Source organism: Protopterus annectens, chromosome 1.part0 (assembly GCF_019279795.1).
Source record: "Protopterus annectens isolate FY-2018-M chromosome 1.part0, PAN1.0, whole genome shotgun sequence".
Classification (NCBI taxonomy): Eukaryota; Metazoa; Chordata; order Ceratodontiformes; family Protopteridae; genus Protopterus; species Protopterus annectens.
The window spans coordinates 89,929,092-89,945,235 of NC_056725.1; the positions used below are offsets into that span (position 1 = coordinate 89,929,092).

At 40.1% G+C, this 16,144-nt stretch overlaps 1 protein-coding gene across 2 annotated transcripts in view; it reads right to left on the bottom strand.

The window, feature by feature from the left end:
- PPP1R37 (protein phosphatase 1 regulatory subunit 37) overlaps positions 1–16,144 on the bottom strand; it is a 1,521,445-nt gene that overhangs the window by 643,653 nt on the left and 861,648 nt on the right. For both annotated transcript variants that reach the window (XM_044086439.1, XM_044086507.1), the window contains exon 7: positions 10,398–10,553. In XM_044086439.1, coding sequence (XP_043942374.1) covers positions 10,398–10,553 — 156 coding nt within the window. The remainder of the gene's footprint in view (positions 1–10,397; positions 10,554–16,144) is intronic.

Below are 16,144 nucleotides of genomic sequence, written 5' to 3' on the forward strand. Positions count from 1 at the left end.
TTTAGTGCCATTGTGCTGTAACTCAGAGCAGATCTGAGTGTTCCCATTTAGATTCTTGACATAGCTATAGAATGCTTTGTGGCTGTCTTTAGAGTCAGTGGCAATTTTGTTTTCGTAACTAGCTTTGGAGGATTTTATGCGGGATCTTAGCTTCTTATTGAGGTTGACCTGGGAGTTCCTCCAGTCATGGGATTTTACTTTTTTTTGCAACAGTTTCTTTCTTCTGTTGTAGAGTTTGTTTATGGCAGAGGACCACCAGATTGGCTTCCTTTTTTGGAGGATAACATCTTGGTTCTATTAGGGATAGCATGATCCATGCACTCGTGTAAGTGCTTATAAAGTGCATTTGTGTAGGATTCGGCAGTCATACCTCTATTGTCCGTCTGCATGGGTGTCATGAAGTTTGTCACTTCTGTCTTAAGAAGTGTGAAGTTGGCTTTAGAGAAGTTTTTTACGATGGTTTCCCTAATTCGGGGTGGGGGTGGGATGTGAATGTCTAGGCTGATTAGCTTGTGGTTGGATCTGACCAACGAGGAATTGACCTCTGGTGTGGAATACCGGTTTCCCATGCTGGTAATGACCAGGTCTAGGATACTGCTGCCCCTGGTGGGGGTGTGAATAAGTTGATCCAAGGCATTGGAATTTATGAATTCTAGAAAACGTTGAGCAAAAGAGTTGGTACATGAGTAGGTTTCCTAGTTAATGGTAGGGTAGTTGAAATCGCCCATTATTAGGGTGTTGGGTTGTACCCTAATACTTTCCAGTGTATCAAGAAATGAGGAGTGGGAATCCTGGGGCATGGTGGGGGGTCCGTAGCAAGCTACAATTTGGATTGCGGTCATGCCCAGAGTTAGTTGCACTTGGATAATCTCAGATGCATTATGCTGCGCAACTAGCCTGGAGGTGTGGATATCCTTAATGAATATGGACACGCCTCCGCCTTTAGTGCTTCGTTCTGCGTTAGGTGGCCGAAAAGTGTGGTATGAATTGTAGCCTGGTAATGCAGGGGTGCTCTCTGGAGCTTTGAACCAGGTCTCTGTCACTGCACAGATGTCAATGTTCTCCATTTTAAGGAGTGCCTCGAGTGAGTGCATTTTGAGGTTTAGACTTCTAGCATTGAGTAGCATTACCCTCAGATTTTGCTTGTTTGTACCTGTTACGGTGGTGAATTTGTCATTTGAACCTTGCCTAAAAAAGGCACTATAGGGGTGGCAAGAGCCTTAGTCAGCATCCGGAATCCTAAGGGCAACAGGTGCAGGCCATCTCTGGCAAAGCATCATGGTCTGTCGATCATGTCGTCCCAAGCAGACAAATACTGGATCCCCTTAGAATGACACCAGAAGCTTAGCCAATTGTTGAAGTCAATCATTTTGTCCTTGTACTATGGTATCACTCTGGGTGATGGCAGGATGCTACTCAGGGTTAGGGTCATACCTGCCTGGGATACAAGATCAGAGAGCTCCTCCATGTCTCTTTTGATGTAGTCCAGGGAAGTATGTCTCAGGTCATTCACACCAACATGGACAATGACAGTGTCATATTTGTACTTATTGTGGAGTGACCTGAGTGCATGCGTTATGTGGTGGATCCTGGCACCTGACAGGCAGATGACAGTAACTTTCTCCTTGTTTAGTCTAGTGAGTGGAACATCAGTGTGCCTGACTATAGAGTCACCTATGACTAGAGTATTGGGTACGTTGTTATGCCGTATGGGATGTGGTTGAGTGGCACACTGAGTTTGTGGGCTATGTGTCATTTGGGTTGTGTTGGGGGGGGTGGAGTTTGCTTGCTTTTATGCTTTGGATGCCCCTGATGCTTGGACATGTTTTTATTGAGAGCTTCCGCAAATGTAGGTGTGTGTTTTGTGTTTCTGTGTGTCTGTTTTGGTGGTGTAGGTTTTGAGGGACTATGTGAGGAGTATGATGTGGTGCAAGTGTTTACCTTCTCCTCTTAACTGTCTAGTCCAGTCTTGGGTGAAGAGAGCTTTGCTTCCAGTTTGGCTATATAAGTGCATCTCTCACAGGTTGTAGTGTTGGGTGGTAGAAGGAGAAGGTTGTCTGTGTACATAAGGCAATTGCTGCATTGCCCCAAGATGCCCAGATTCATCAGGTAGACAGGAGAAATCACTGGGAGCTGACCCTGAGACATGCCTGGATAAGTGCTTATTTATTAAGTACTAAAAACAGCTTTCCACTAGACAAGTGAGGAAAGTTGAGTGCTGTAGTAAATTTCAGCTTATGTAGTGCTTACAATGAGTTCTGAACAAGTGCTGAGTTCAAAGAAACAGATTTGAGTGCTGAAACTAGAAAACTGGCTAGTTATAAGAAACAAAACTAAACTAGAAGACTTCCTTCCAACACAGAAGGGCTTGGGGGCAAAGAAGCCTACAAACAGTCTAGACCACTTAACAGGAAAGGCAGGAAACGAGCTTAAAATTTATTTTTTTGCCTTTCCCAGATGTTCTCTTTGTATACAGTAGGAGTGCCTAAAATCAGAATATGATCTCACTGCACACAGTTGAGTGAGCAAATGAGATGGGCCCAGAAGGAGTATCCAAACACAAATTTACAAGAGGGGTGGGCAGTTTCAAAACCACTAAGATTAACACCAATACAGAAAGAGGGAGGGTGGGTGGGAAAACTAACTGAAGAACAGAGTCAAAACTTCCAGTTCAGTTAATATTCATGCAACACAATTAAATCAATTTAAATACTGTATTATTTGAAAAAAGTGCAGATAAAGGTACTTAAATTCTCTTATACGTCCAGTTGAATACAGCTAGATCTTAGCCGGCCAAAGCTGAGGTTTTTAAGCAGAAAATATTTCAAACTGTACCACTTAAATAGGCAATGACAGGAAATCAAAGAATGTGGCTACCCCACACCTGCAGTTACTAACAGATAATAAAATTCAAGCAAGCACCAACTGAAGAAGAGTCAAAACTTCCAGTTCAGTTAATATTCATGCAACACAATTAAATCAATTTAAATAATGTAATATTTGAAAAAAAGTGCAGATAAAGGTACTTAAATTCTCTTATATGTCCAGTTGAATACAGCTAGATCTTAGCCGGCCAAAGCAGGTGTGTTCATGGATGGAAAAGGTAGGATGTAACATTATTTAAAAATTTAAAAATCATTGATAGACTAATCTTCTAAAATGGGTTTTGTTTCTGAAGAAGTTCTTGGAATAAATTTGGGAACAAAAGTGCTAAATCTTTGTATCTTCAGCTTGTTACTTCTTCCACCATTACACACACACACACAGGTGCACACACACACAAACACACGTGTGTGCATATATATCTACTCATTCATCCATCCATAAAGCATGCACACTCGTACCTATGGCCAGTTTCGTATGGCCAATCCACCTACTGCATGTCTTTGGAATGTGGGAGGAAACCAATGCACCTGGAGGAAATAGACAAACACAGGGAAGACATGCAGACTCCACATAGAAGGCACCCCAGCCAAGAATCGAACCGGAGAACCTCCTACTGTGAGGTAACAGTGCCATCTACTGTGCCACCCATATATGTAGCTATATATACCTGTACAAGTACATACATATACTTTCCATACACACACACACACACACACACACACACACACACACACACACATATATATATATATATATATATATATATACATATACATATATATATATATATATATATATATATATATACACGCCATTTAAGTCAACAGGCTTTAGCTCCTAAGAAGAAGTCAATAAGCAACTTATGTTTGGACTGCGCAATTTACAGGCTCCCACATCACCTTTCACTGGTCACACTTTTGTCCTGTTACATTGAACCCTTCTACTATTTATAAAACTCCTCCTCTCCGATTGGCCTTCCTGTTTTTTCTTGTAAATTATGAACCTCAGCCCAACAGGGGTTACTTAAAGGTATAAGCAAATCTATTCTAGTAAAGAAATGGATGGGATAATACTCCTTATTCAGCATGTAAACTAGCCATACCTACTCAATGAAAACTGAGTTGTTCAAGTGCAGATAGAAAATAAACGAACATGTGTACAGCACCCAACAGTATAGAACCTCTCAAAGTCCAATGACTGAAAACATTAATGAGATGGTACTCTCAAAGCACACTTCTTCAATGTCATTCATTTTTCCTTTTCACAGAGAATACCCGCCCTGTTTTACCACCTCAGAATGTCCCCTTTCCATTTCATCTCACTGTCAGTCTAGCAGTTTTGAGATGTATTGTGTCCTTCTGGCGAATCATTTGATGCTTTAAAACAAAATTAGTTAAGTTCTCTGATGCCTAGAGGTGAATAAGGCACAAGAAACTCACACTGGTGTCCTGTGCTGACCCAGACCAGAATGACACAAGTACAGTACAAATGTGGAAGAGATCTTGGTTTAGGCAAGATGTTCAACTTATTCAAATGGACTTTGAATCTGAACCTTTCTGGAGCTTGATCACTGAACTCAATACAGCTCCAGCTGTGTGTCATTGTATCTCTTTTCTGTGCATCTGACTGCCACTGCACTGTGGAGACTTCTCTTGCATTATTAGTCGAAACCCTTATTTAAAAGGAATCACAATCAGAGAAAAACAAATACTTATTCCTAAATATGTTCCAGGGTAATCTATGATGTCATAGCGAAGGAAAAAGCTAACACATACTACCTACTTCTTGAGATTTCAACAATTCTTGCTTTAATTTTTGAATGTCACTGTTATACAGAGGTTAATCTGATTACCCACAAACAAGGAATACAAAGTTTGAAAAACCTTACCTGCATAGATGAACACTGTACATCTGTGAATTTCAAAGAAAACTAGATTGAATAAAAAAAAGCAGTTCGCCACAGCTCCAAAAGGAGAAAGTACACAACTGCATCACACTTTCTTTTACAACTTACAAAAGTACATTAAAATGAAAATATTTGGTAAACGTGTATGATGCAAGCATTTTGCCATGGGAAACTGAAGTTATGTACTTACCATACATAATGGTAGATCAGTGTTGTCTTCTTCTGTCTGCTGCCTGTCCCAACTATTGGGTATATCAGATATGAATGGATCCGATGTTGGCAATTCTCAGACTTTTGGATATAAGGCTTGGACTCCTCGTCTACTCATAATTCCTCTCTGCCTTCACAGTTCATCAGATCAAGTCTGTCTACCTATATAAAATGCTCCTGCTATATCACACAAGCAAAAAAGGCCTGAAATGACAACAAAACAGTCCAAGACTGAAAGACAAGACAAGAAACCAGACAGGTCCAATACAATCAATTGAGAGCCCAAGAGAGGAAAGGTTCAGATGGAAAGAAGACCGTATGGATCTAGCATTGTAGTACATGCATAACATTTATATCCAGTATTGTCTTTTATATCCATTTCAACTACTGGGACAAAGTCCCCAGCTACTACAAAGGCTGGGAGGGCTCATGGAAAGATAGGCCAAAGGATGGTGGAGAAAAATTAAGCCCTAGACCCAGATTGCAGATCCAGCTTGTAATGAAAGATAAATAATCACTGCAGATGAAGTTGCCACAGCACATGCATTATCTGTAGAAACTCTAGAAAAGGAAATTGTAGAGGTGGCCACAGCTCTAGCTGAATGAGTTCTAGGTTTATGAGGCAGTGACAGTCCTTTGGCTCTGCAGACAAACATAATGCAACTGGATAGCCATATAACAGTGTGCCCTTGGAGATGCTTGCTCCCAACTTAGCAATGGAAAGAAAATGTTGGCCAGATTTTCTAAACTCCTTGGTACAGTGTTAAAAGAAGCACAACTGATGGTGAACATCCAATAAATGTAACAAATATTCACCCTTGTTTGAGAAACTGGAGAAGAAAACAGAGATTAAATTGCCATGTTCAAGACAAAATCAGAAGCAACTTTTGGAAGAAAGGATTCATTCAGAGAGAAACTCTTATCTTTATGAAAGACCAAATATGGTGGCTTGCACAACAAGGACTGGAGTTCTGAAATTCTCTTTGCTGAGGTAACCACCACCAGAAAAAGATTTCCAGGAAAGAAATGTCAATTCCTCAGTAGTTGCAGGTTCAAAAGGGGGTCTTTTCAAGGCCTGGAGTAAAACAGTAATATCCCAAGGTGGAACAGGATCCCTCAAAAGAGGTCATAAAAAAAAGTACCTCACAAGAAGGCCTTAGAAATTTTTAATGAAGCAGTGGGAGTTTGGCCTTCATCAACATGAAAACTGAACTTTGACAATGGAGTAGCTAGCTGCTAGAAAATCTAGAATTGATGGAAAGGGAACCAGTGAAAGGTTTTTAGGATGATGACAGAATGTGAATCACTGAGGACAAATGCCTACAATTTCTGGCCATCACTGGAATTAAAGAAACCAAGAGGTCAACTTCAGGCATTGCTGGATAGGTGACAGATCAAATCTGCAATACTGCCCAGCACCCACGGACAGTGTAACAGATGAGGTCAAAGGAAGGGGGAAACATATCTGGAAAGGCCAAAAGGGGGTGATGAGGATCACCTTAATCTTGCACATGACTGCTTTCTGCAGTAATTTAGTGATGAGAGGAGTCTGGGGATAAGCATAATGGAGACCTGTGGGCCAAATGTGGACCAGAGTGTCCCTCCAGGACTGCCCTTCCTGGGGAATCAGGCAAAAAAGATGCTTCATTTGATTCTGGTCAAGGATGCACACAGACTGCAGCAAGGCTAACCCAGCAGCTGAAAATCAAGGAAGTCACTGCTGTCAGATCGAGAGACCACTTGTACTGAAGAAGAATGGATCTGCTAAACTTGTTTGTTAATACACTGGATTTTACAGGGATATGTGCTGCAATTCTGAAAGTGGTAGCAAGACATCACCCACTGCTAAACCCTCAAAACTTCCTGATGAAGAGGATATAAACTGGATCCTTTGTTTGTTGATGTATCAGTCTAGTGACATACTGGCCATCTGGACAGTGATCACAGCCATGGGGAAGGAATCCTGGAAAGCCTGTGATGACATGGAGTCTGCACTCAATGTAAAGATTAGTCTCTAATGAAGACCATGTGTCTTGGACAGTCATTCCCTTAAAATGCACCCCCAGATATCAGAAAGGAATCATCCACAGTTACCGTGGCTGTTGGGGAGGGAGGACAAAGAGATGACCTAAAGAGACCAGAGGAGAATTTAGCCACTATTGAATATGCTGCTTGTAGAGCCCAGCAAGTTTGATCTGAAAGTGCAAAGGATGGTGCAGGACAGACCACTGTACTACTCTCAACTGGAATCTCACATGAGGAGCATGTGTGATGGATGCAGCCAGACAGCCCAAAAGACGCAGCAGTACAGATCTTGCCATAGGATTTTTTTGAGACAGCAACAGGGAGGACTGCTGGTACAGCATGACTAACCTTAATTCCGGAAATCTTAGTATATGTAATGTAGTGTATAAGTGAGATTCTATGAGCTCTAGGGTCTGGACTACTGTAAACTTGGACGTCCCCTTGCTGATCATGATTTGTAGATGACAGAACAACTGCAGCACATTTGTAATGGACTTTAAGGTTGCTAACGGTTGATCTACTGTTTTTGTGGGTGATCTACTGTTTTTGTGGGATTCTGCTATCATGTTACTCAAGAAGGACTTGGTGAGATCTTTGGTCAAGTACCTCTGATACCTCGTCAAGTATGCAAGATAATTCTGCTCACATACATTAAATGTCGCTGACGTACAAGTTTGCTTTTCAAATCTGTTCAGCACTTCAGACTCTTTGGTTGATGGACAGAACAGCTCTCCTCTGACAGCTCTTTCTTTATGGCCATTGCCACCATGATGGCATCAATTACAGGTTCCTTGCTCCAGTGAGGTCTGTCTTGTGGTGAAATCAAAATCTTGTTGGGCTTGCCAGGTAAGGGCTCCACCATGTCTGGTTCCTTCCATGCCTACTAGGACACCAGATCAACAAACTTGTCCTAGGGGAACTACCAAGAAAGTTGACAGACCAGCTCTAAAGTCTCAACAACACGGATTCCTCATGATAAAGGGCACTGGGTTTACCAGCCCCTCTTTGCCACAGTAATTCCAGGATTTGCCCAAGGGAAAAGTCTTCCAGGATGGACCTTGCGGACCTTTCCCCCACATTGAAATCAGAGTCTTCAGTGATAAACTCCAAAGGGAAGACCAAATGCCTCCTTCTGCATTAATGCTTTTGTGGTGGGAGCAGGGTCAGGAGCTGACGGGAGATTATCTCACATGTTGAGGCCTGTTGCAGTCAGCTGCTCTGAAGGGATAAAATGATGTGGAAGGACACATTGCAGACATCAGAGAGGATTTGGGATGGATCTGAACAGTGGAGACGTACCTCTTGACAAAGACAGAACCTTCTTGGCTGGTCCCAAAGGAGTTTGGATACGAAGATCTGGATTAAATACCCTCATGATACGCAGCTTAGCTCTGAAGCAAACACCAGAGCAGAGTTATCTAATGCTGTGGTGCTAAGGAAAGGGATGGATGTGAAAGTCTCTGAGTCGACCCTGACCCCCATGCCCGATGCCGATCTCTTGGCTCTGGGGACCCCCCCCCCCGAGATCTGATGCCACTACTGGAGTCACACAGATGAGGAATACTGTCAGAGCTGAAGACATCCAGTCTACTGGCTCTGTCAGAAGAATCCCGCTGTAAGTGCTCACGTCTAATACCCCACCAGATCCAAAAGTTAGATCAGTGAAGGAGAAATTAAGTGCATGTGTAGGGGGTAGAAAGACCTGGTACTGGCACTTCAGAAGCATGGACAGCAGGAAGGACCCAAATCAGAATCTCAATTCTCAGGAATTTCCACATCATTCTGTACACAGCAACCTCTGATAAACTTCTCAATGATTGTACTGATCTGAAGGAAGAGGAAGTTGCGGGCTCCCTGGAGGTGCTATGTAAGTTCTCTGATGGCAAAGTAGGGGATTGGAGCTGAAGTTGGAGAGTTCTGGGGAAAATCTAGGTTCTGCTAGAAGAGGAGGAGTTGGTAAACTAATCCGAATGGGATCCAGACCAAATGAAACAAAGGTTTCAGATCCAAAGACTTCTAAATTTTAGAACCTTGTATCCCTGAAGGATTCTGAGACCTGTTTCTAGACTATTTCACAATCTTTTTCTCTCTCTCTCGACTTTTCCTTCTCCCTCTCTCTGTCCTTTCTCGTTCTGCACAGTTCTCTCTGCCAACTTTTTGATTAAGGAGAACCTGAGAGGGAGGAGGCCGATTTTCCCATGGAGGTAGTTTGACATCCTTTCAACATTAACTTTGTTTGACAGTCTGAAAGGGCCTGTGACTTATAGGATGGACAGACCTCATATTCCTCTTAAAACATTGTGAATTTCCATCTTTGCATTAAAGCAAACAGCAACATCACACTAGCACTAGATAACACTAAGTAGCACAGAAATGAACCAGATCACCACCTAATAATATATATATATATATATATATAAAAATACATTTTTTTTTTTTTTTGAAGGGCAAGGAAGAGAATCAGGAAGAAAAAAGCCTGATGCTAAGCAGAAAATAAGAACGAAAAAAAAATCGGTCAACAGATCAGAAAAAACTTCACTTATCTGAAGCAAAAGCACTCTAGTGAAAGATTTGCACTGGAGACCACATCTGGCTACTTCCAGAGGCAAGCAAAATCTGAGGAACTGAGGCAGAGAGTAAATTAAAGGGAGGGGAGGAGCCTAAACTTTAGATTCTAAAGTCTGAGAGTTGCTGATACAGGATCAGATGTACCTAATAGTTGACATGGATGGAAATACCTCATTGGATCTAAAATTTACAACTTATACCTGGATTAAAATGACCTAGTCAAAAAACCTTTACTGATACAAGTTAAGCATACTAAGAGTGAAAAATGTAATACATATGTCCACTGCGAGTCTGAAGCACTACAAAGATGGAACGCAGCACATGTCCTAAAAATCTGAGGTTTTGTGTCACGTATTGTATAAACAACCAGATAATGAAAGAAAAGAAAGTTTTACTTCTTCAAGGTATGAATAATAAACTTCCCTTAAGTATTTGTTGCATTAAGAAAAAAAAACATTTTTGCGCAAGAGTAACATGTCCCTTGATGCTGTAACTGTACCCAAGCAGGAATGGTGCTATGCAGAATCTCTTGGTAAGAAAACGGTGTTAGGACAAAAGCAAAGGCTAAGGTGCCAGAGTACTCATATTTTGGAATATCACTCTTGGGTTAAGTAACCATTTGACATTAACAGTGTTTGGGACCCTAGGATAAATGACACACAGATTCAGTCAGTATAACACTGAGCCATCAGCACTTTTAAACCAAATTTTCAGTTACGCTATAAAAGAGATGGGATGTAGACTACAAGACAACCTTAAACAAATTCAATCCACATGCCATTTCAGTATACTTGGTACTCACCAGAGTCCAGAATATGGTTATTTCTCAGATCCAATATCTGAATGTAACAGTTAAATTTCAGCAAGTTCCCCAGCTGTGCAGAATCCTGAAGTCCATTCAATTTGTTATCAGCTAAATACAGCTCTCGCAGGTTCATGTTCAGCTTTAGTGCAGTAGCTACAAAGGCAAACAAAGTGATTCAGCAGTGAGAAAATATTGCACATGCACATCTAGCATTCCTGGTGAAGGTAAGGAGGGCTAGTAAACAGAACCTGCACAACATAAAAACACTGTGTTTTATAATCAGAAAACAAAATACACTGCAGCCACACATCCACAGCTCCTCATGCCATGCTACTTTGTAACAGTCATCATCTAGTAACTCTCAGGAAACAATATTCCTTTTGTAAACCCTCTCTCTATCTCAAGTCCACAAAAATATTTTACTTTGACAATGTTGTACTGAAATTAAATATATTAAATGCGACAGTATTCTAGCAAAAAGTTGGGGAAAAAGTTATGGTAAATAGTATTAAATGAAAACTTTAATCTTAATCTGCACATTAAAATCATGCGAGTAAAAGGACTTCCGTCTCCCACTAATTAAAGTGGCAATACTGAAAGAGATCATGCTCTCCAATGATAAACAAATAAAGCAAGTAAACCCATTTAATGTTTTTTGTTGAGTAATAATCTTCCTTAAACACTAGAATGAATCCACACTGAGCGTTCTAAGGAAGAGACGCACACTTAAGTGCCTCTCCAGGTTATCAGGTGAAGATAGCCCCCCCCCCCCCCAAGTCTTTGTCTCCTCCAACCTTTTTTCTCCCTTTTCTCCTGTCTGTCTTGCTACTTTTCCTCTGATGGAGGATGTCGCGTTAATGATAACTTATTTTTGCACTCCTAAAGGCTTCTGCAGGCAAAGTTTCTATATAGTTTGTCATCTGCTTTAGGGTGCTCCACCCCCAAGCACACTGCATAAACTGTGAGGGTTCTGAGGAGGAATTTTATGCCTGCAAGTTGTAGCTCTTTTTAAAGACCAATTCATCCAACAAGATTTCAGTACTACTCGTCTCTAGAAACAAAATCAGGACTGCAATCAGACCAATTATGCCATAAAATGCTCACTTTGGGATGCATTTCACTTAACATATAAAACAATCAGAAATATCTCAAAGGATCCTAACCAAAAAGATAGCAAGCTTAAAGTCCCTATGTTGTTAAGAGAAGGCAGAAGCTCCATCTCTTTATTCAGTGTCTTAAAGAATTTTGAAGCCATTAAAGACGAGGTTATTCTGGACCTCTTGTATCTCTGCAAGTTCAATGTGCTCCGTGATTGACTGGTAGGGCCCTTCTGGAGAAAAGAGGTGCAGCCTAAGGGAGGCTGCAAGCAAGGCATAAATGGACATAAGACTCAATGTCCTTGCAATATATATGAATCCATGACAAAATTAGCACAACAGTAAACTATAACCACTGCAGACAACAACAGTGTCAGAGAGCAACTACTACTGACAGTTCTGTCAAAAGTGTTTAAACGAAATAATATACTAATAAATGCTAAAGTGAACTAAGATCACATTATCTATATAAACACAAGGGTGAAATAATGGCTTGCTGAGACCTAACATGGGAGCAGGGAGGAATCTAAGTTGTTACAGGACATTTGTTAATAGCCAAACATGAAGTGAATATTTATTAACTTATCTACCCTACAGCTGTTCTAACAATTGTAGAAACATAAAAGAAAAACAAAATTTATTGCTCTGAGGAGTCTCTAGTTCAGGGATCTGTGTCTGTAACTGATACACAGCAAAGGAAATTTGGAGGAAAGGGGTAAGTGAGGAACAGGAAGAGCTTGAGCTCTGGGAAATGTGATGACAGAGTCTACAGTACCAGCTGAAGCAATCAGTCTTTCGGTTTGAAGTGTATTGACTGGATCATGTAAGATGCATGTTTTAACTAAATAACTATGCATTAAAGGTTAAACATCAGCACAACACAGTCTCATACAAAACATAGCATAGCTTTTAATTGAATAAATGTACAGTTATTTACACTAATTATGGTTAAAAACATTCAGGTTAAAATACTCTATTGTAAATGGTGCACTTCATACAATAACTAAACATATGACACAAAACGACTAATTTGGGTGCTGTCATTGACTCCCCAAATGATGTTAACATACTGCAAGAGGGTCTCACAGCAACTAATGACTGGTGCTAAAGTCATGGCCTCAAGCTAAATGCAAAATGTATCATCATTCCACTAGGCAAAACACGGCCCCTATTGATTACCACATCAACGGCAAACCCATAAGCACGCAATCTGTGGTGACAGATTTGGGCACTCAGGTTGATAACCTCACATTTGACCGTCATGTAGCAGCAGTGGTTAGGAAAGCCTTTTACTTGGTTCATCTCATAAGTAAAGGGATTGCATCCAGAAAAAAAGGTTATTACCTCTCTTTTCTCCTCCCTCATTAGACCAATAACTGAGTAAAATGCCCCGTTTGGTATGTACCTCTCCAAACATTTGCACCAACTGGAAAGGCCACTGAAATACCTCACAAAGAGAATCCATGGCTTCCAACACCTGTCCTATGTAGACAGGCTCAAATCACCATCACTATTCGGTATCGTACAGGCTGCTCAGGGGTGATCTGTAGCTCGCTGACAAGGCAATCTCAGATCATGCCCTACTACAGATGCTCCATATCCATAAATCTAATTCCTCATGCATTACCTGCTCAAAAGGCCTAAATCTAATATGCGACAAAACCTGCTGGAGAGACAGGTTTGTCTCCCAGAGGCTGCCCCATCTCTGAAATAGACTTCCCATACATGTCAAACAGAGCACCTCTCTGACACTCTTCAAGTGCAACTTTGATGAGTGGATGGGAAACCACAAATCTGTCCCACGGGTTCCACCTGGGTCTGTCACTGACAGGGGCAACAGGTGCTGACTGCGGTTTCTTTTTGGGGATAAACTTTTGGCTAGGCTTGTAAGGGCCCCAGAACCATTAGCCTAGTAACGTCCTATGATCCTATAAGACCATCAAAACTGTCATCTTAAAATATTCAGTTTGAAGATTAACAAACTAAACGGTCTAATTATTCTTAGTAAGTAAACAAAACAGCAACATAAAATACCAAAGCATTTAAAATGATATTTGAAGTCTGCTGTGGAAAACACCGACACCTTTCACAATTAGAAAACAAACTTTCAAGTCAAACTGTCAGCAAAAAATGAAGAAATCTATATTACACTTTTTTCATGTTAATATGGCCATTAGTCTGTTAAACTTTAATGCATATAAACTGATCACTCAGACTGCTTAAGTCTCAAATAGCACTTCAATCACATCAAAGGAACTTGCAAAGCACACTTACATTCATTAGTACATCCATTTCGAAGAATGACAAATAAACATGTACTGTTACTAGGACTGATGAATAAAGAGATGTATAAAAACTGGAAGCAGGCATTCAATAATATGTGAACTACCATACTGCTGAGCATTCACTGGTGGCTAGACCACAAACTATAATCAAATGGTGAAAAACTGATGCTGAGTCATCCACTGTGGTTATCACATTCAAAGTATAAATTACATTTAATAGAAAACTGATGGATATACTATTGAAAATACTACAGTCAAATCAAGTAAAATAAATCAAAATAAAATACACCATTAAATAATCCTTATCCAAATAGAAAACACTTTAAAATGAAGGTAAATGCAAACATATTAAAAACATTATCTGTGCAGAAAGTATCAAGGCAGTGAGATGGTGCTATTTTCAAACCAATGGCACAAATTTAAACTGGCAAGCTTAGTCTGCCACAGTTGTGTACAATTCCTCACCTTTTCCTTTCTGTGACCTTCTAATGTACGTGCATTACTTTGGTGCCTTTTAGCTTGCTTATCTAAAAGGACTTTTCAGATTGTAACCCTCTGTTTCCTTGCTGGCATAAACAGGTCTGTACTGCTTTAAGCAAACAGTTCAAAAACTCTGTTGGCTGCAGACAGAAAGGGAATGATTATGTACTGCACAGTGCAGCAGTAGTCAGTCATAACAGCTGTACAAAGCACAAAATCAAAAAAAGTCTGCTCAACTGGACGGCTTCAAACACCTTAATGCTAAATGTTAATAAAAACACACAAAACATATACAAATCAAAAGTAAAACAGGAGAGATGAGTGCTTTCGCATCACCAAAGGATGCTTCATCAGATCTAAAGACTGCAACACAACTCCTCTATTTAATCAACTCATTTTAGCACCTGAGATCATGTGACCTCAGGGCAGGTTTCAGAGGAACACTTTCATTTAACCCTTTACCAGCAGTTGCATGCGGTTTCCAAGTTCTCAGCACTTGTTCTCACATCACCACCCCTAACATTAGGCATAAAAACTTCAAGCACCAAAAAGTTAAAAACATGATTAGAGCCTTCATTTTTCACACGTTTACCAAGTGCATTTCTGTCATCACATCTATTCGTACTGTAAACATGCTATTGAATCCTATCTCTAAAATTATGATTTGCTTTTCCAACATAGTAACATTTACATATAGCATACTCAGCAAAATAAACCATTCTGTGTATTACAGTCAGCATAAAAGTTACAGTAAAATCTGCAGCCAGTAACTGGGTGTAAGAACGTCCCTTTCACTGTCAAATTTGACTCTGTTCTCATCCCAATGGATTTATAACATAGCATTCTCTTAATCTATTTATAGTTTTTAAAGGTAAATTTAGGTTCAAAGCCTACCACTTCTTTAAGCTTGGGATTTGTCATAAGTATATTCCAGTGCTTCTTAACAGTGTTACAAACATTATACAAATTATTAGAGTAGCTCAATGAAAGCCTTATACTGTCACCCCATATTCCCTTAGGTGTCTGCATATTACTTGGGGCAGCACCAAAATATGGTTGTGCTCTATCATGTCTATGCATCAACACTTCAACCTGTATCTGATGCACCTTATATTCGCTATATCCTCCCTGGCAAAAGTCCTTGGCTAAAGTATCAAAGGAAGAATACATATCGCTGTCTTTATTGGGCAGCCTCACACGTCTAAAGAACTGACTTCTCATTACATTTCTTTTCAGATACTTGGGGTGCATTACTTTGTGCATGCAACAGATTGCTCTTCTTGTAAATGGTAATATTAATCACACCACCGTCCTTCCTAATATATACATCTAGGAAGTCCATGCCCACATAAGAAAAATTGTATGTAAATTTCAAAAAGTAGTCGTTCCATGTAAATATTGCACAAACTCTTGTAGAATTCCTAGCGTACCCGTCCAAATTAAAAAAACATCATCATCAACAAAATGGGAATAGTGCATTAAAAAAGGGAGATAAAAATTCTTCTCACTGAATACAAATTCAGACTCCAATTGAGCCATTACCATATTGGCATATGTGTTTGTGTACATGAACAAAATACCTATCATCAAACAGAAACACATTACTGGTCAGAATAACATCTAACAAATAACATATTACATGTATACGTTCATGTGTGTACAAAGAATTTTCATTCAGATGACACCTAACTAATTCAATGCTTTCCTCATTCGGAATGCCCATAAACAATAAGACCACATCCACTGTAACTAATAAATACTCATCAACATGATTCTGTACAGTCCAGCCAAACAATCTTTTCAAAAAAATGACCTGTATCACAAAGTACAGTCTCAACCTTATCAATAATGGGACTTAACTGTTTGTCAACGTAGATAGACA